General features: G+C 47.6%; 1 protein-coding gene across 1 annotated transcript in view; it reads right to left on the minus strand.

The window, feature by feature from the left end:
- Nucleotides 1-3728: 3728 nt before the first annotated feature.
- Nucleotides 3729-21389, minus strand: part of LOC119396475 (neuropeptide SIFamide receptor) — a 40800-nt gene continuing 23139 nt past the window's right edge. The window contains exons 3-4 of the mRNA XM_037663720.2: nucleotides 13365-13780; nucleotides 3729-4790 (exon numbers count right to left, since the gene is read on the minus strand). Coding sequence (XP_037519648.1) covers nucleotides 4673-4790; nucleotides 13365-13780 — 534 coding nt within the window. The 3' untranslated portion in view covers nucleotides 3729-4672. The remainder of the gene's footprint in view (nucleotides 4791-13364; nucleotides 13781-21389) is intronic.

Here is a 21389-nt window from a genome sequence, read left to right on the forward strand (position 1 = left end):
ACATCATCATGTGACGTTATGACGTCATGAATATTGGCGGTCTCTGATGTCCTGAGGACTTCATAAGGTGACGTCATCGTGTGATGATTTTTTGCATCACTCGTGTTGACGCCGCCGACTAGGGACGCCGACGGTGAATTTGCGCGTTTGATCAGGAATGCAAAGTTTTCACTGTAAAATATTCAATCTTGTTACAGCGCGGTAAAAGAATGGTGGGAAAGAGCTTTCTTTCTCCTCTTCTTGGACATAGTCTCCGATTTTTCCCACTGTTTACCAAGCTATATTATCGGTGACAAATGAAACACGAGCAGCGGAGCACGTTCCCCAAGCATTTAGAACTGTATAATGCGCACCGTCCTGTCATCACCATTGACATGCACGCACACCCGATTAGGCAGCACTGCGCAATCGAAAGCATGAATCTGGCTCACGAGCGGCAAACCGCGCTCAAGAGCGTATCTATCTCTAATCATAAGGGCGCGAACTGCACCACGCGCACCACTGCTGGCGTTTCATTCGGTGCCGATAGTACGTGTAACAAGTTTTAATGGGCATCCAACTCACAAAATCTACGCTAGTTGTCCGCAATAACCCGCTGGTCGATGAAGTTATCAATTTTATTTTGTCGGCAAACGTTTTTTGTACGTGACTACAATTGGGAGTGGAGTGTGAACTTTCGTTCAAGTCTGTTTACATAACGCTAACTTTTGCGAATAAGCCGTAAAATTGATCGCGCTTCGCTTTCAAAGCAGCGTAGACTCTACCTCGCTTGGCGGGACGTTCTCGCTTTCACGTAAGCTATTTCAATGCCATCCAGCCCAATGAGTGACACTACGAACTCGGTGGCATGATCCTGACCGCGATGGCTCTGTGTATATAGAAGATACGTTAAATGTTAACGTTTCTTAACCTCCTGTTGTGCTAGCAGCCATCTAAAGAACCCTCACTGCACGAAGCTAGACGTGTCGGTCGGCGGGGAGTACAAGCGGCGACGGGTCCGTGCTTCGCTGTGCCAAGCTTTGCGTGACTTAGTGCAAAACTGCCCGCATTTTTTTTTTTCAGCTCCTGGGAAACCTTGGCTGCTGAGATCAGTGGCGAATGTCGTCATCAGACAGCCCAGGTCGGCAAACTCACTCATGAGTCGACTCACTCAGACTCACTCAGACTCAGATTGGCCCGTGAGTCTGAGTGAGTCCGGGTGAGTAATATTTTAGTGAGTTTAAGTCCGAGTGAGTCGGGTTGAAGAAATTTGCATTTAGTCTGATTCTGAGTGAGTCCGTTTGAGGATAATGTTGGTGAGTCTGAGTCCTAGTGAGCCCTAAGCGCAAAATATATTTCTTGAGTGAGTCTCAGTGAGCTCCACCTTTTACTGCCGACCCATTATCCTATCTACTTACCTTCAGCGTTACTGTCAGCTTTATATCAGCTTGAGCTTATACTCAAGTCTATTCACACATATATCATGCAACGCACTCTCGTTCATGACCACCTCAACATTTATTGGTCTGAGACGAAAATTGGGAGGGGTGCCATGACCTCCCTCCCGCAAACTCTTTCACGGAAAGTTCTTGATAAAAATATCTCGTTTGAGTGAGGTATTTCATGAAAATGTCCTTGCTGGATTACTGTATTACTGATAACTCGTATTGGAAGGTATAAGATCAAAAGGTGTATCGAAGAGCAGCGATTATGTGAGATATTATCATTAAAGAAAACTGACACCAAGATCGAAAAAAGGTAGTTTTACTCTCACGGACTCGTGAGTTGACTCACTCGATCAGGCTCACTCAGACTGAAGTCAAGCCGTGAGTATGAGTCTGAGTGAGTCCTATGAGTAATATGTTGGTGAGCTTGAGTTCCAGTGAGTCTGGTTGAGAAAATGTTCAGTGAGTTTGAGTCCGAGTGAGTCCGATTTGAGGAACATTTTGGTGAATCTGAGTCCGAGTGAGCCCTCAGATCAGACTACATTTGCTGAGTGAGTCTGAGTGAGCTCCAACTTTTTTGCCGACCTATGTAAGACAGAGAAGCATGCGCGGATAAATTGTGTTTTTTTTTCTTTTTCAGCGTTGCTCGGCTCGTAAACTGTTAGGCTGATGAGTTTGTACTTACCATATGCAACAACGCACAGTATGTTCTGTTTTCTTTTGGCGTTTTCACGTGTGAGAGCTTGCAGCAAGCATCACTGGTGAAGGGGGTAGGTAATGCCGGTAGTCGGCGCGTGTCTTGTTCCGACTCGCAAACCTCTGTCACCACAAATCTATGAGTTCAGTCTCCCTCAAAATGTGAGTGGAATGCGCGTCATCGCTTTGGGCATACTCATCCGTTCGATCTGATGGGAATACATTCGCGACGAAACTATCTTCTATCGAGCTGTGAACAAGACTTTTCATAAGAGAAAGGCTTGCAGGTCGTGGTGAGAAACTCTCTCTACTGTCCTTTGCGTTGCGAGAGTAAAACAAAAGTTTTTGAAGGTTCACTTTCCAAGTAAGACTAAATGTGTTATGCTTGTCTCTTTTCGTATACACAGAGAACGTTTTCAATTTTTTTTTTCGTATTACCTAAGACGCCCATATACGTCCCACAACACACATGGGAGTTCGTATATCCTCTAGCCGTGGAACTTGTTCTCTCAACTTCGTTTTACTTATTTGATAAACAAGTCAATATCTATGTTTTCAAAACTGCTAGGGAGAAATAAATATTGAATTTACTTGATAAACAAAGCGTTGTTTTTCCAAACACTTTCACGTATAAGCAGCCGCCGGTTGCGTAAGAATTTATACGCAGCGCTATTCATACCTACGGATATGCAATCGCTTGGTGTCGTCCTAGAGCACTTCGTTGCTTGACGCGCTGGAGCAAAACCTCCAAAGCAATCGGAAGTATTACCTTGTTTGCGAAATAAAAACTGGATACACAGTGTTGAGCAAAGTCTTTATTTTTACTTCACGCACGCAAACACACACACATACTTACGTACAATACATACATGTCATAACCAAGTACAAAACAATAGAGCATGATTTTTTTTGTTGTTTTCTTTCTCTCGTGGCGCCTGCGGCGCCCTGTACACAAACGCAGAGGGGGCCCTTCATTCGATCAGATTATAGGCTGACAGGTTTCGAAATATACGTCGACCTGTGCAGTCGAGCAACTGCTGACAGCAACGAGCTACACATTATAGAAAGTTTATCTAAACATTATTTATGGGTTGACAACCTCAAGGGAAAAAAAAGGAAGGTGACCACAATGAACAACCATTTTCACAAGCGGTATTAGACAACTATATACGGTTTTGCGTTAAACCCGACACTGATTTACAACGTTATATTACAGTACACGGGATAGTGCGAGAGAGAATGAAGCAAAAAAAAATTAAAATTAAATAATGCATGGAGTGGCATCTTACAGATGAATGGTGTACCAAAAACACCAACAAAGAACACAGCAGGCGGAAGTTCACTATAGCCGCTCACGCTTAACAAATAGAGTACAGCGACGTTTTCCTGCCGCACTTAATTTGTTTTATTTGAATTACTGGTATAGCTTTGACATACTCCGCAGAAGCACACAGTTGGCAATGTGATATGTGGAACGTGAACTCAGTTTCGTTACCGTTTTGAAAGGGTGTAAGCTTACGTCTGAGAGAAGACAATAAATCTGTCGGCCGCTGTCACATATTATCACCCAGATCGTTTTCATACTCCCCCCCCCTCACCCCCGCACTTTTTTTTTCTTTTTTTCTTCGCGTGTCACTAAACAGTCGGGAGCAAATAGAGAGGGCAGCTGCGGAATGAAATCGGTGCGAGTGTTTCTTTCTTCTTTGCTTTAACATTGTTGTAAACAGTTTCGTGCGTCGATTTCTTCATGCAGTCGAGAAGGTATCACCGAAGAGGAAGCATCATTAGCGACCCTAAATGCTTCGTACCCTATAGTTCCAGAAACGAAGAGATCAGCTCGCTCCGGAAGCGTATTTTGTGAGATACCGAGCTAGCCGTTTCGTGGCTTCCTTCTTTCTTTCTTTTAGTCAGTGCTTTCGAAGGGGCACTGAGTTTCACAAAATTAAGTACCGGAATTCGCGCCGCTCTTTTTTTTTTTTTTTCTTTCCCATAAGATCAATTTGCCACCGACCGCGCTTCCGTTATTATTTCGTCCGGCGGCAGGAATGGATTCCACCCCATCTTACGAATGGTTCTTGTTCCGCAAACGCTGCTTGGATTAGGGCCTCCCAGGAGAGTCACGCGAATTCCTGTCGGTCGTATACACCGACGAGAACTCATTGCGTAACGTAAACGAGCGCGAATCCCGCTTGCGAGGGTGAATTGTAGCATAAAAATGGTTTAAATATTTACAATAGGAGAAAAGAAAAAGAAAAGAAACAGGCAATTGCACAAATTCGGAGGAGGAGAAGGCATACAGAGATGGGCAGAGTCCCTGAGACTCGCTCAGGGGCTCGCTGCTGTCAGCGGCGCGCTGACCGCTGCCATAGCGGTCTCGAGAACCACCGCACTCCGGTGAGACAAGGTTCCACCGATGCACTTCTGTACACTTTTGTACACTGGCAGGCGCAACAGGCCGTGCGGCGGAAGCACAGCGGGAGGAGAGCGGCGGTGTTGGCGGCGGCGGTGGGGGTGTGTGGGTGGGGTGCGAGGGCTCTAGGGCACGGAATGGGTTAGGCTACCAGGGACGCCTTCGCGTGCTTTTCTTCGGCATCCGTCCGGCCGTTGGTTAGCAACGTATCTTTTTTCGCGCTGGCTCGAGGGTGCACTACGCACTCCGGAATCTCAGACCTGGGATCACAAACAACGCAGGATCTGTTAGGGCAATGAGCAGCAGTGCACACAGGTAGAGATAAGACTACGCATGCGCGCGTTGCAAACGACAAACGGACACTCTCGCGGAGCGCAAGTGCCCTCGTCGTTGCTGCAGTGTATAGTGGGCACGTGAAAAAAAAAAAAAAACTAATAAAAAATCGGTGTTTCGAGAGTCTAGAATTTAGGCTTTCAATTTAAGCGTAGTGGCAGTGCATCTTGCTGAATGGCCTGTGTAAAAAATGCGTAAATAAATTAAACAAATCACAAAAGAGCACACTTGCAACTACGACGTGGGAGTGTCTTGCAAAACTTTTTTGTCGTTTTTTTTTTCAGAAAAAAATCATGTATTATGGTCCATCCCACCGACCGTAGCAGGTTGCCCATTCGTGTGAGCCTTTGAGAAACTGGGAAATAAATGAGAAATGAAAATAACTTTACAAACTACGGCAGCCACTGAAGTTCCTTGAAATGATCGTGCTTCGCTTACCATTACCAGGAATGGCGTTTGGTGCGTCAAAATTTATTTAAGTGCGCTAATAGTACATCCAACTCCGCCACGACCTTGTAATATTCTTTGTCTAACTGACGTTTCTTTCGTTCGGGTTATATTCAACCACTATTGTATGCCCCTCGCTAGTCAGGCTTATACAAAGGCGAGATAAACAATGTTTTTGAAAGAAATCAACAAAAAAAGCTATATTCTCTACACAAGACAGATTTCTAACCTCTGCACAATATCTGCGATATAGTCCCTGTTTAATAAGTAATGGAATTATACTCAATGGACTGCACTCGAACTCAGTCGTAAAGATGTTCCCCTTCTTTACAAACTAAAATAAAATGCACATATTCAAAACAAAAAGGGTATGATCACACGGTGTCCAGTAAGGCCTTAAGAGCTAGGCAAACTGTCGTACGTCGTACTTAGGTGCTTACATGAAAAGGGCTCTGCCGCTTTGTTGGCGCATACGTTGTAGTTGACTAGGTGCAGCATTTACCACTCTTGTCAGATTAACACATCTTGCTCGCACCTGCAAGCAATTTCTCTTTCTCTCTCTCTCTCTCTCTCTCTCTCTCTCTATCTCTCTCTCTATATATATATATATAATATATATATATATATATATATATATATATATATATATATATATATAGATATATGATATATATATACTAAAAGTGCGCTAATTTTTGTTTATTTGGCAACGTTTCGATTGGAGACCGTTCTCGATAAAGATAGGTCTCCCATTGAAACGTTGGCAAATAAACAGTTTTTAGAATGATGTTCGAGAGTAACTTATCGCTCAATCTGCAGAAAGGTATATCCGCTTAGCAACAACGTCCCATCAACATCTCCGCAGTGACGCGGTCTGAGCTTGTCGGGTTAAACGTGCCCGATATACGCGGCTGGACCGCAAGATGTAAGACAATGGATTGCGCAGGATATTTCCGGGCTTGAACGAAAAAACCCGGTGATTGAAAGCATCTGTGGGTAGAACCACGCGATCGCAGCTGCGTCAACAAGCTCGAATGAGCAAATCACTCTGGCGTGTTGCGCGTTGTTAATGCTTTCTGGAAACGAGCTTGAACGAGCAGTGAGGCCGGTAACCGACTATCGAGCATGCTTTGTCATTTTTTTCTTGCGACACACCCTTAATCACTTCCTCCGAAGCTGTGCATTGTTACTTTATACGAGGTTTGCCCTACATCCTCCGCAGTTTGTTGGCTTCGGTATGATTATAGGTATGCATGCAGTTTTTCATTAGTTGTCGTGAGTTTGGAGAAAAGTGCACGCATGAAACGACCTGTCAGACCACTGTGTAAATTTTGTTCTTCTGGTTCGATAGAAATTGAGAACGAGAGTGGTCTTCACTCTCCTTAATTTATATAACTGCTACACGCATGGTATCGCAGCAATCGTGCTTGCGCTGTGGTGACTTCACAATTTTAATAAATGAAATTTGCGGAAGTGTGCAGTTTGACAAGTGCAGTCAGGGTATCTCTTAGTCAGAAAAAAAAAACAAAGCAACAGGGCTCTCTTGTTTTTCTCTTGTTTGCTAAATCGAGGAGCATTGATAGACCCCCTGAATGGCTCTAGATTGTTCTGCCTTTGTGTTCATATTTTAATGATCTGTTGGTCAGTAAAGGTCATCGTTTGTTAGCAGGGTCATTCCACGAGAGATCGACACGGGTCCGAAAATTGATATTTTAGATTTGATTGAGTATTTAATATTTTATGCACCACTTTTCAGGTAGCCTGAAAGTAAACTTTGTTTTATGATTAACGGCATAACTTACGAGAAAAAAAGTATCGAACTTATCCAACACGGAAGGACCAATTTTGTCACCTGTCATTCTCGAAAGTTTGAGATGCTATAAAAACACAATTATTATTGCTACAAGGGAAATATCTTTTTTCCTGAAATTTATGCGTAATTAAGAGTAAAGTCATACGGTTTCAAGTATGTAGAACGAAGGAAAATAGTTTTTAAAAATGTCTAATTATGTGACATTTTATAAAAGGTTATGTATTCCCCATTTTTTTTTCTCTGAAGGCAATGCAAGCAGCGCTTCGAAACTTGACGAGTTGTGGGAATATAGTGTGTTCAATAAGTGCATAAAATATTGTTGCCGTAGGGCAAATATATATTTTTATATATTGCCTCAAACTTCTCATATCGGTGAAAGTGAACCTTACTGAAATGCGATTATTAAAAAAAACCCATCTTCGATTTTTATTAAAATCCCGTAAAGAGACGACCGAAGGCCATCGAAAAGTAATATAGAAAAACATGTGTCATTATTTTGTTTTTAGCGACAATATTCGCGGTACAAATCAGAGCTTTTCCAGGATGCGCTGAAGTACTGAGAAATCTAGAAATCGGAACAGAAAAGTGGCAATCAGCTTCAACCGCGAGGTCGAAGACATCGGCCTGTTTGCCCTCGAGAAGCTTTTGCCGAAAGCTGCCCGCCATGCACATGACAACGACCACGTCTGCCAGAACTGCTTCACACGCCTCAGAGATATGCTGTCTTCATCTGATGGCTCCTCAGCTGACAGTTGAGTTTTTGCCGGAAGAAGAGGAAGCCAGAAGTCAAGAGCGGTGCGTAAATACGCCTGAAGCGTATTTACGCACCGCTCATATGCCACATATGTGACTGGAGAAGCTGCATGCGCAAAATAGCAACGTTCATCCAGAGCAAGTCCAACCTAGCAACATTTCCACGGTGGTCGTGAAATGCCACCGTAGTGTGTGTAACCGCCATTTAGAACCATCAGATCTAAAATGCAATGTGTGTGCCCAGTGGTTCAAGAACTTCAAACAAGCGTATGAAGCGTGCTCTTCTTATCAAGAGCGAATGCGTTTGTTGACACTGTTGCCGAGCGAATTGGAGCGCCAAAAACTCCAAGAGCTTATAGCAAACTTGTCAGCCTACATGATATACAGATCCCGACGCTGGCGCGAAAAACACGGGATATGGTCAGCACCAGGTGCGCTCAAAAAGAGACGGCTGAACCCAATGGACGTCCAGGCAGCTATTGCCTACTACTCCAAAGATGAGTGTGGCTGCTCTCGGCAGAGTCCCAACAAAAAAGATGTAGTATCTGTTTTGATGGACGGAAAAAAGGAGCATGTTTCCAAAAGGTTTATGACCCCTTCGGTGCGAGAGGCTTACCGTCTCTTTAAAGAAGCTGATCCGAACACGTCTAATGGGCTCTCAAAGTTTTATTCTCTGAGGCCGAAGTTAGTTCTTCTTGCACCACAGCAAGAAGTGTGCCTTTGCATATACTGTGCTAATGCCACGGAATGTGATTCTGCCCTACAAGACGTCACCGATGGTGCCTACACGGCCGACTTCTTGAAAGAACTGTGTCTTTGCAGCTCTCCTACAAGTGATTGTTTTTTAGGCAATTGTGATTATTGTGCAAAGGAGGACGCTCTGGCAGCTACATGTTTGGGAATCCCTGAAGAAATTGAGGTAGCCTATGCAGCATGGGAAAATGGAGGTCTAGTAAAAAAAAACAGCACAGGAAAGTGCTTTTCTGCGAGAGCTAAGTCCATAGTTTGTCAAGTGGATTACCCATGATTACATAAGACACATTCAAGAATCAGCAATACGCCAGGCCAAAGAGAACCAAGAAAAGAAATCTTGCGTTTTTCCCTTTGATTTCGCCAAAAATTGGACAACCATTTTACCGAATGAGGTACAGTCGTATCACTGGCACAAAAGACAGGTATCTATATTTACGTGTGTCGTCACAAGCAAGCATTCAACCCAAAGTTTTGCCGTCATCAGTGATGACACTTGCCATGATGCTGCACATGAGCCTGTTTTTCACTACAAATAATCCACAACTAAATGAAGGAACAACTTAAGCCTGACACGCATGTTCTCTATGTTTCTGATGGCGCCAGCAGTCACTTCAAAAACAAGTACCAGTTGTTCGAGTTGTTTCAGAAAGATCACATATCAACAAAGTGGATTTTTTCGGCCACAGGGCATGACAAGAACTCTTGTGACGGTGTTGGTGGCCTAGTAAAGCTTCAGGCCACGCTCTACAACCTGAGAGCGGCAAGCTCAGCTGTGATTAAGTCGGGATCTGAAATGGTGGCGCAAATGAGCGCGAAGCTCAAGAATGTCAAGCTGCTGTGTGCAAATGCAGACGAGCTAGAAACCTTCCGTCAGTTTAAGAAGAGCCAGTGGAAATTGTTGCCACGTGTTCCAGGCATACGTTCTTGGCATGTTTGGCTAAGCACATCTGAAGGCACTCATCGTGGTCGTGTTTTGTTAGTGTCACGTACTGCTAAAGGTGATCTGCAAAAGATGCAGCCCTTTTGAGCGCATTTCTTGTTTCACGCATTCATCACCAAAAGAGCAGAGTGTGGGTACTTCAAGCGCATATGTTTTATCTTGCGAGACCCAACACTTTCGTTGGAACATTTTCATGCATAAGTTTATCTACAAATATACGCAGATGTTTTGCAAATGAGTTACAGTGTAGAAGGTTTCCTCCATTAGAGCTGTGTAATCAGCAGCATAAATGCGCCTTCATAGGTATGTATTTGTCACAGTGCTAAAACAGCCTTTCTTCTCCAAATGCGGTCACCTTTACTCGCGTTTGAAGCTGAGTGCCGCTTTTCTGTTCTGATTTCTAGATTTCTCAGTACCTCAGCGCATTCTGGAAAAGCTCTGATTTGTACCGCGAACATTGTTGCTAAAAACAAAATAATGCAACATGTTTTTCTATATTACTTTTCGATGGCCTTCGGTTGTCTCTTTACGGGATTTTAAGAAAAATCAAAGATGGGATTTTTTTAATATTCGCATTTCAGTAAGGTTCGCTTTCGCCGATGTGAGATGTTTGAGGCAATATATAAAAATATATATTTGCCCTACGGCAACAATATTTTGTGCACTTATTAAACACACACTATATTGCCACAATCGTCAAGTTTCGAAGCGCTGCTGGCATTGCCTTCAGAGGAAAAAAATGGGGAATACATAACCTTTTATAAAATGTCACATAATTAGACATTTTTAAAAACTATTTTCCTTCGGTCTACAAACTTGAAACCGTATGAATTTATTCTTCATTAGGCATAAATTTCAGGAAAAAAGATATTTCCCTTGTAACAATAATATTAGTGTTTTTATAGCATCTCAAACTTTCGAGAATGACAGGTGACAAAATTGGTCCCTCCGTGTTGGATAAGTTCGATATTTTTTTTTTCTCGTAAGTTATGCCGTTAATCATAAAACGAAGTTTACTTTCAGGCTACCTGGAAAGAGGTGCATAAAATATTAAATACTCGATCAAATCTAAAACATCAATTTTCGAACCCGTGTCGATCTCTCCTGGAATGACCCAGCAGTAATCGCATTTGCGACGAGTCGTGTTTCCATGCATCACCTATGTTAGATGCACTGGCAAGCCTGCATGCATTAATTTCCCATCGCCTTTAATGTGGGGACAGACAAACGACAGAAATGGCAGTTTAGACTGTAGGTTTGCACATTTCCACCACAAGACGCAGGCGGAAGCAAATGCTTAGGAGAACGGCATAATTGAAAAGGCTGACCGGCCAGTGCGCTATGTGCAGTGTAAACGTTTAAGCATGCGTGTCACAGGTAGAGCAACAGGCAGGAGCAACCGCATTGGCGAAAGCAGCGCTAATATTTAGCAAACGAATGTGAAAACATAAACACTTTATTGAATTGGGGTGAAACAGTTTGATCATTTCTCAACACGTCACAGGAATACACATCTCGACACGTCACATGAGCATCACGAGAATGCCAAGAGGAAGTAAGGCGTGACGACGGCACCAAGATGTTCCAGGAAGAAAGAAAAAAAAAAGAAAAAAAACTGGAGTCACGTTCTGTAAACTGATTTTTTGTCCGTTCCGTTCTCTCGTGACGTCGCATAAAGGCTGTATGGGTCTTTTGCTGAATCTTTTTTTTTTCTTTTCTCTGATTTCTGCACGCCCATGAATTGCGACATGTGAGCGCGGCTCTCCACTGCGAAGGCCTGGCGCAGAGTCACCTCAATCATTCAAAATTCCCGCTAAGACGCAAATACCCAGGCATAACATCACGTGTATTAAATCACTTAGCTCGTCCGCTCACGAACTCTTGTGATTTCGACTTCCCGGGTCAAAACTAGCGCGTAGAGATGTTCGACGCGTTTCGATTTCGCCACACACGCATGGGTTCCATCAGCTAAACATGCGTCGGGGTCTCGTGCTGCAACGATTCGCGCAATGCTTCACATTAAGTATATGTCAAGTGCATCAGAGTCTGTCGTCTTCATGAATCATAGTGACGATTACGAGATTATTTTAATTACACTCATTTGCAGAACCCCCCTCCCCCCTCACAGTGTGAAATTATTTGCAGTACGATAAATTAAGATATAAGTATTGTTTCGCCGATAATTCTCACATATTTACTGGCGTAAATACTCACACAACAGTACCTATGAATTACTAAATCAGCATTCACATTGTTCCAGGGGCGTAAGGCGTGTGGTTCGAACCTTTTTTGTGGTTGCCATATCTTCATGAGCACCATCTTCTGACCCACCCAACTACTTTCTCGTATTAACGTGATAGCATTAAATAGCTCGTTTCGCAGAGGTTCCGGTGTCGGCGTCGGCTTCGTTGGTTGTGAGGGAAAAATAAGCGTTTTCTGTGAGCGAAAATTCGAGGTGGGTACAAATAAAGAAATAACAAAAAATATTTGGTTCGAGCATGATCGGGGGTTCGAACCTGTATTCTTCGCTCCGCGGCGAGGTGCGTTTGGTCGCTCGGCCACCAAGCATACATCCTCTGGCAAACTAACGAGCTATTTGTATACACCATTTGCCGTTGGCGGTACGCAAGTCTCGAAGGTTCTTCAGCGTGCCAGAGGCTTGACTGCCACCCACGAGATGGCGCAAAGGGCCCACTGGCGCACTTTTAAACGGCATCGCAACGCCGTGTTTCGCTGCACCGCATGCACAGCATAGGAGCCTGGAGGGCGTCCACACTTCGGCTTTCTTTGCGGCATGCTTTAGGTGCCTACCGAGAAGCGAAGCCAGCCTAGCGATTGGGAAGGCGATACGAGCACGGTCCGATTACGCTATCGCGTTCTACTCTTGAAAGCGAAGAAGCGTCCTCTAAGTTTTTGGCCTCCCATTCACATTAAAAAGTCTATTCGTTACATCAACGTTCTGCTTACCTTGCGCTATACTTTTTTTCTGTTATAATCGTACCTCCTAGCTTTTGAAATTGTATCCTAATTCACTACAGGTCTAAATGTCACGAGAGAAAAGAATGACCTATGCAGCTTGTAAGTTTGCAGACGTAATGTTAATGAATACTGCGTTTCGAACACACCATTTAATTGTAATTATTTAATACATACAAGCCATACAACTGTGTCAACTTGCTTTAAATGCAACAAACGCCGCCTGTTCCAGCATCAGCACAGCACAAAGTAGTAAACAAGTATGGCAACAGCAATTCAAAGTCAGTTGTTCCTGTTCAACTTGGTAGACCAGGAATGTCATTAGCGTATCTGAGAAAATTTGTGTCTTCCATAATGCTCTTCTATGTTCTTAACAGCGATATCAGCCTTTCGTTACGCAAACACCATAGCCATTTGGTCAATGAAACGAAACATAGTGTGCTAGGCCACGTACTCATAGTCAATGACGGCCTAAGGTGCAAGCAGTGCAGCAAAACTAACTTGCCACAAGGTATTTCAACTGTCAAAACGTCCTAGAATATTTCCAGTGATGCAACAGGCTCGTATTTATGGTCACACTCACGAAATCTGTCGAGTAGAGGGCAATGCCCAGGGAAAGATAATGTTTGTGGCGTGGCATGGTGAACTGGCGACGTTCACTGTGCACTGCTTACAGACTTGCGATCTCATTTCACCATGCGCCGAGATACTTTAAACGCTCCCGGCCCTGCCATGCGTAAACCCGCGGCGCCGAACGCTTCAAGTCCTTGATGGCCTCAGACGGCCGAAGTGGAGAGGTACTCGCACTGCGTATCGTACCTGGAGAGTCCCCTGTGGGTGGCAGCTCCACCCCCTCCAGCGGCCGAGCGGATAGTGGTTCCCCGCATCGAGCTTGGCTCGCGCAGGGTACCGCAGCAGCTACGGCTTTTGATGATGGCCACGAACCCGCGGCGGAACTTGCGGTTGAAGTACGCGTATAGCACCGGGTTGATGCAGCTGTTTGAGGCGCCCAGCCACTGCGCGACGGGCGTCAAGATGAGCATGAGGTTCCAGTCGACGCTGCCTTCTTCGGGGGCGCTTCCCAGCTTGAGCCTCGTGAAGATGATGTAGAGCGGCAGCCAGGAGAGCACGAAGATCACCACCACCACGAGCATCATTTTGACCACCTTGAGCTTGGACTTCTGTATCATCAGGTCCGTCTGCTTGGTCTCGCCCGGAATGCTGCGTCGCCAAACCTGCGAGGAAGAATGAGCAACAGCTTTATCAGGTATATATACTGACGCTGATTGTTCGCGGTGGCACAGAGTCATTAATTTATCGCATTGAGGATCCCAAGTGGAGACCTAGAGGGCACCTCGCTGCGCCACTTTGAGCTCCGAGTCAGAGTAGCCCTTGTTAGAACACCTATCTTCGGCTTATCTGCAGCACCGAAGTTTCACTGCTGTGCACTGACAGCATAATAGAACATTACATGACTAGAAGCAAACAAGGAAATGCTGGAGGTCTCAAGTTGAATAAATCAAGCGCTCGTAAATGATTCCGTTATACGCATTGTCCCTTTAGTAAGCACCACTATATTGCAGAGCATGTGACTCGTCTATGCCTGTTGAGTAGCACTTTTAGATGATCAGGGGAGTCATATTTGTAATATACAAGGTGTTTCAAGAAATTTGTTCAAAATACTCAAAAATCAGGGAAGTGCAATATTTATTCCACTTCTTCTGTAGCCGCAGCCATCCTAAGATGGCTGAAGACATCATTTGGGACAGTAATTGGCAAAGTTAAATTAATTAACATTTTCATTAGTGGAATTAGGTGGTTATGTCAAATGGGGGAATTGAAGTCCTTCGTGCAAAAAAAAAACCCACTGGAGCTTTGATATTTCGAAAAAGCGGCCTCTAGTAATAATTGCGAAGCAATGAAATTCAGCCAAATTCAGCGGCGAAACCGAAACCAAAACGCGGAAGAACGCAACTGCATGTTTTTTTAAACGTGCAAAATGAGTCAGCGTCGTTATATCAACCATCTACCGACTTTGTTGTGGAGGTGCGCGGGCTGCGCTTGCATGGCGCACATACGTCAACGAACGAGAAAGAACTACACCTCTGTAATCGTTGTCTTGAACGGTGACGCCATTCTGGTCGTCTGCTTGTTGCGCCCATCGGTACTTCAGTTTCGGTTTCGCCGTTGAATTTGGCTGAATTTCATTACGCCACAATAATTACTAGAGGCCGCTTTTTCTATATCTCAAAGCTGCAATGGGTTCTTCCCATGAGGAAATTCAATTATCCTGTTTGGCATGACCATGTGCTTCGCTGATTAAAAAGTTATTTTAACTTTCTTAGTTTAGTGTCCCAAATGATGTTTTAACCATCTGAAGATGCCTGCCGCTACAGAAAAAGCACTTGTGAAGGCAGCGAGTAAATATCGCATTTTCCTGATTTTTGAGGATTTTGGACACATTTCTTGAAACACTCCGTATAATACTGCCACGTGCGTTTCTTTATCACTTTTGCTATATTCGGTTTTCGGCCACAAAGAATGCCAGCAACGCTCAGCGCGAACCGCGCCTCATTGTTCGAGAACCTTCACGATCATTGTAGATCGTTTTGTTAAGATTGCGCGCAAGACGCGCACACTCGAGCTTATTCTAGAAATTGCACGATAGCCAGCGATAACGCTGGAATATTCGACGGCACATGTTTAAATGCCGACGCGCTTCACCGCTAGTTAGTTGATCGACGGTCGACGCTCTGTTCGCCGCTATCAGCGTATTGCTGTACTGTGAATTTCAGTTTCCCGGCCACAAGTTCGGCCAAATAAACAGTTTCATCTCGGACGTGCTGAGTGCTGTCTTCGTCTACGTGACTACCACGTGACATCTGGTGGAGGTGCTGCTTCATGATCCGGACGCCACCGCGGAGCGCTGACCCAAGCCCAAGCCGCGGAGAAGACGACGCTACAGACAACCCGGATCGTCGTACCAGCCGCCGGCAGAAGGGACTGCACCCAGAGTACGGGCTCCTTCCTGAAAACACCAGGCAGCCCAAGACCGTCACATCGACCGCCGAGACGATGACAGCCCCCATGCCGCCTACAACGGTCGTGATGCAACAGTCAAAGGAGCCACCGACTTTCCGTGGATCGTCGTTTGAAGACCCGGAGAGCTGGCTGGAGACGTACGAGCGAGTCGCCACCTTCAATCACTGGGACTCTGAAGAGAAGCTGCGCCACGTCTTCTTCTACCTAGAAGACGCCGCGAAGACGTGGTTCGAGAACCGTGAATCGAGCCTTCAAACCTGGGACCTCTTTCGGACGACGTTCCTTAATACATTCGCGAGCATCGTCCGCAAAGAAGAGGCTGCTGCTTTGCTGGAGACAAGAGCGCAGCTACCGAATGAGAGCGTAACCATTTACACGGAAGAGATGACGCGACTTTTCCGCCTGGCCGACGCTGCCATGCCTGAGGAAAAAAAAGGTCCGCTTCCTTATGCGGGGAGTGAAACAAGACCTCTTCGCAGGATTGGTGCGGAACCCCCCGAAAACAGTCACCGAATTCCTCACCGAGGCCACAACTATCGAAAAGACACTTGACATGCGGACGAAACAATACAACCGCTCTCCGCTGTCTGCAACCTATTCCGAAGTGCACTCGCTGGCCACCGACGATTTGCGCGAAACCATCAGAGCGATTGTGCGGGAGGAGCTGCGCAAACTGTTACCTTCGCCACAGCATCAAGTGGATTCAATCGCCGACGTTGTCCGTGAGGAAGTCCGGCAATCGCTTGGAATTCCCGAAGCACCGCAGGCTCAGCCGGAAGTCATGAACTATGCTGCTGCCGCCCGACGCAACGCCCCTCCTCCTCGCCCACGTCAAGACGCCGCGCCGCCACAGCAGTTTCGCCGCCAGGCACCGCCGCCACCACAACCGACGCCATACCGCCCGCCGACAGGACAACGCTGTGCCGCCCGAAAGACCGACGTTTGGCGTGCCCCTGACAACCGCCCGCTCTGCTACCACTGCGGGGAGGCCGGCCACACGTACCGCCGCTGCCAGTACCGACAGATGGGGCTACGCGGATTCGCCGTCAACGCGCCGCGCCCACAGCCAGGCGAACGGCCTCGCGACATCGACGACTACCTCACCGGAACACAGTGGCAAGGACGACGACCTTCCCGCTCGCCGTCGCCCGGCCGCTACATGTAACCGCACCGCCGGCAGTACACTGGCCCAAACCGGGGCCGGTCGCCTAGCCCGTATCCGGAAAACTAAGGGCAGCAACCGATGGAGGTGCGGTTGCTGAACGACGAAATGGTGAAGATCCTCCGCCGTCGACGACGACGCCGCGACGAAGTTCCGAGCCCCCGCCGCACGCCGAACGACGTCCTGAAGACGAAGCTTTGCGACCGGAAGGAGACCTGACGACGCAACGCGGAAACAGCGGGCGGTGCAAACCGACGTAGCCGTGACCCGACGCCACGACGTAACCGCAACGCAAGACGGCGGACTAGCGGCCTCGACGTTCTGGTCGACGGCCACAACGTCACCGCTCTCATCGACACTGGAGCCGACTATTCCGTCATCAGTGGGCCGTTCGCAGCAAAGTTGAAGAAAGTTAGGACTGCTTGGGAAGGCCCCGAGATCCGGACCGCTGGAGGCCATCTGATAACGCCGATTGGTGTCTGCACGGCGAGAGTCACCATCAAAAACCGGACTTATCCTGCGAGCTTTGTAATCCTACAGAACTGCTCCAGGGATGTGATACTTGGAATGGACTTCCTAAGTGACCATGGCGCCGTCATCGACCTGAGGTCTGAGTCGATAACACTAACCTCAGACAAAGCGCTCCCGCCCCATGCGACGCCAGGGAAGCATGCATTGAATGTGATAGAAGAGCAGGTGACCGTTCCGCCACGCTCCAGCGTCATTATCTCCGTCGGCACCGAAAAACCTGCGAACCTTGAAGGCGTCATCGAGGGCGATCAGCACCTACTCCTGAACCGTCAAATATGCGTCGCACGAGGTATAGCCGAGCTGCGTGACGGTAAAGCAAAGGCAGTGCTGACGAACTTCAGCCACGAATATCGGCACCTCAACATTGGTACGGCGGTTGCCTACATCGACGAATGTGTAGCCGCCAGCAGTGCTTTCGCCCTCTTCGATGCTGCCGAACCTGCTTCGACGAATAGAGGCCCCGAACCGGATTTTGACGTCAACCCGAGCATTCCGAAGGTCAAGCAAGACCAGCTCAAAAACCTGCTCCTGCAATACAAGGACTGTTTCTCGTCGTCATCGCGCGTCCGACAAACGCCCCTTGCTAAGCACCGCATTATAACAGAAGAAAATTCTCGACCACTTCGTCAGAGCCCCTACAGAGTTTCGACGCGAGAACGTGAGGCAATAAAGAAACAAGTCGACGAAATGCTACGCGACGACATCATCCAGCCTTCAAAGAGTCCGTGGGCGTCACCCGTGGTGTTAGTGAAGAAGAAGGACGGGACGCTGCGCTTCTGCGTTGATTATCGGCGCCTGAATAAAATCACGAAGAAGGACGTGTACCCCCTCCCACGGATAGACGACACCCTGGATCGACTTCACAACGCGACGTACTTTTCGTCGATGGACCTCAAGACCGGTTATTGGCAGATCGAAGTAGACGAAAGAGACCGAGAAAAGACCGCTTTTATAACACCCGATGGCCTCTTTGAGTTCAAGGTCATGCCTTTCGGTCTTTGCTCGGCACCTGCGACGTTCCAGCGCGTCATGGACACCGTACTGGCCGGATTAAAGTGGCAGACGTGCCTTGTGTATTTGGACGACGTCGTCGTGTTCTCCTCGACCTTCGACGAGCATCTCCGGCGGCTTGAGGCAGTACTTCAGGCAATCAAGACCTCTGGACTGACCCTGAAGCCAGAAAAGTGCCGATTCGCGTACGACGAGCTCCTGTTTCTAGGTCATGTGATCAGCAAGTCTGGAGTGCGCCCAGACCCGCGGAAAACAGCTGCCATCGCCGACTTCGCCTCACCCACCGACAAGAAGGCCGTGCGCCGATTTCTCGGCTTATGCGCATATTACAGACGATTCGTCAAAAACTTTTCACGGATCGCCGAACCACTGACGCTTCTCACGAAGACTAACGTCGAATTCAGGTGGCAAACAGCGCAAGTCGAAGCATTTCATGAACTCAAACGACGCCTGCAGACACCTCCGATACTTGCGCATTTCGACGAATACGCCGATACGGAGATTCACACCGATGCAAGCAGCGTAGGACTCGGCGCCGTCCTTGTGCAGCGGACGGGTGGACTGGAAAGGGTTATCAGTTATGCTAGCCGGTCGCTGTCTAAGGCAGAGGCGAACTATTCCACAACAGAAAAGGAGTGCCTCGCCATCATCTGGGCTACGTCAAAGTTTCGCCCCTACCTCTACGGCAGGCCCTTCAAAGTTGTGAGCGACCATCACGCCTTGTGTTGGCTAGCTAACTTGAAGGACCCTTCAGGTCGCCTCGCACGGTGGAGCCTAAGACTTCAAGAGTTTGACATTACCGTCGTGTACAAGTCCGGAAGGAAACACTCCGACGCCGACTGCCTGTCTCGTGCCCCTGTCGACCCACCACCGCCCGACGACCCGGATGAGGACAGCTTCTTGGGAGCCATAAATGCCGACGACCTCGCCGAACGACAGCGAGCCGACCCGGAACTGAAGGGCCTTGTGGATTATCTCGAGGGCAGGACCACCGTCGTTCCAAAGGTATTCACGCGGGGACGGACGTCGTTTTTCTTGCGCAACGGTGTTCTCCTAAAGAAGAACTTCTCACCCCTTCGAGCCGATTGCCTTCTCGTGGTACCCTCGACATTGCGGCCAGAGGTCCTCCAGGCTCTGCACGACGACCCGACGTCTGGACACCTGGGTGTTTCTCGCACGCTAGCAAGAATACAGAAGTACTACTGGCCGCGCCTTTCCGCCGACGTCACCCGTTACGTAAAGACCTGCCGGGACTGCCAGCGACGCAAGACACCGCCCACTAGGCCAGCCGGACTTCTACAGCCTATCGAGCCACCTCGACGGCCGTTCCAGCAAATCGGGATGGACTTACTGGGCCCGTTCCCGACGTCCAATACCGGAAACAAGTGGATCGTCGTGGCGACTGACTACCTCACCCGCTACGCCGAGACAAAGGCCTTGCCCAAAGGCAGTGCCGCCGAGGTAGCCAAGTTCTTCGTGGAGCACATCGTCTTGCGTCATGGTGCCCCAGAGGTCCTTATGACAGACAGAGGTACCGCCTTTACTGCGGACCTAACTCAGGCGATCTTCAACTACATCGAGACGAGCCACCGCCGCACCACCGCTTACCACCCGCAGACCAATGGCCTCACCGAGCGTCTAAATAAGACCATCGCCGACATGCTGGCCATGTACGTCGACGTCGAACACAAGACATGGGACGCCATCCTTCCGTACGTGACCTTCGCGTACAACACGGCCGTACAAGAAACGACACAGATGACGCCATACAAGTTGGTCTACGGACGGAGCCCGGCAACGACGCTCGACGCCATGTTACCAAACGTGACCGACGAGGAAAACATCGACGTGACCACCTACCTACAGCGCGCTGAAGAAGCACGACAGCTCGCCCGCCTACGGATTAAGAACCAGCAGACGACTGACAGCCGCCGCTACAACCTTCGACGACGCCACATGGAATACCAACCCGGTGACCGTGTATGGGTATGGACGCCAATACGCCGACGGGGACTTAGTGAGAAGCTTCTGCGACGATACTTCGGACCGTACAGGGTACTTCGACGCCTCGGCGCACTCGACTACGAAGTTGTCCCTGACGGCATTACGAACTCTCAGCAGCGCCGTGCGCGACCTGAAGTCGTCCATGTCGTGCGCCTCAAGCCATATTACGCGCGTTAGTGAATCTGAGAACTGTACTTTTGCTTATTGTTTATTGTTCTTTCTTGCTTTATTCTTGTTATTTATTGTTGCATGTATTGGCCACCCCCCCCCTCCCCGTGTCATGTTTTAAGCATCGGGACGATGCTCTTTCAGAGGGGGGCATTGCCACGTGCGTTTCTTTATCACTTTTGCTATATTCGGTTTTCGGCCACAAAGACTGCCAGCAACGCTCAGCGCGAACCGCGCCTCATTGTTCGAGAACCTTCACGATCATTGTAGATCGTTTTGTTAAGATTGCGCGCAAGACGCGCACACTCGAGCTTATTCTAGAAATTGCACGATAGCCAGCGATAACGCTGGAATATTCGACGGCACATGTTTAAATGCCGACGCGCTTCACCGCTAGTTAGTTTATCGACGGTCGACGCTCTGTTCGCCGCTATCAGCGTATTGCTGTACTGTGAATTTCAGTTTCCCGGCCACAAGTTCGGCCAAATAAACAGTTTCATCTCGGACGTGCTGACTGCTGTCTTCGTCTACGTGACTACCACGTGACAATACGTCCAATGACAGTCGAGGCGGACGCAAGCTAGGTCGCTGGTTTTCTGCCAGTACGTGCTATTGCGTTCCTGCAAATGGTACAAAAATCTATCTTACATTTTAATCAATTCTGGTGGTGACTCATTTATTTTCCGTGCAAAGGGGACATACAGTAATCAGGGAGTCCTTTCAAGAAAAGGAAAGAGCCATGAACAAAGAAGGAAAAGCGCTACTGCCGTTGCTAGCACACAAGAATCTCACACATATACGCATAACTATGGCATCCAATACAGATGGCAGAGGAGCCACTTCTGTAGTCTTTTTGGTAGAGCGCCACGCAACTCGCGTGATTGTTTTTGTTAACAAGCAACTTCTGGTGCGTTCCGCTTTATTCA

Source organism: Rhipicephalus sanguineus, chromosome 1 (genome assembly GCF_013339695.2).
Source record: "Rhipicephalus sanguineus isolate Rsan-2018 chromosome 1, BIME_Rsan_1.4, whole genome shotgun sequence".
In the NCBI taxonomy this organism is placed as follows: domain Eukaryota; kingdom Metazoa; phylum Arthropoda; class Arachnida; order Ixodida; family Ixodidae; genus Rhipicephalus; species Rhipicephalus sanguineus.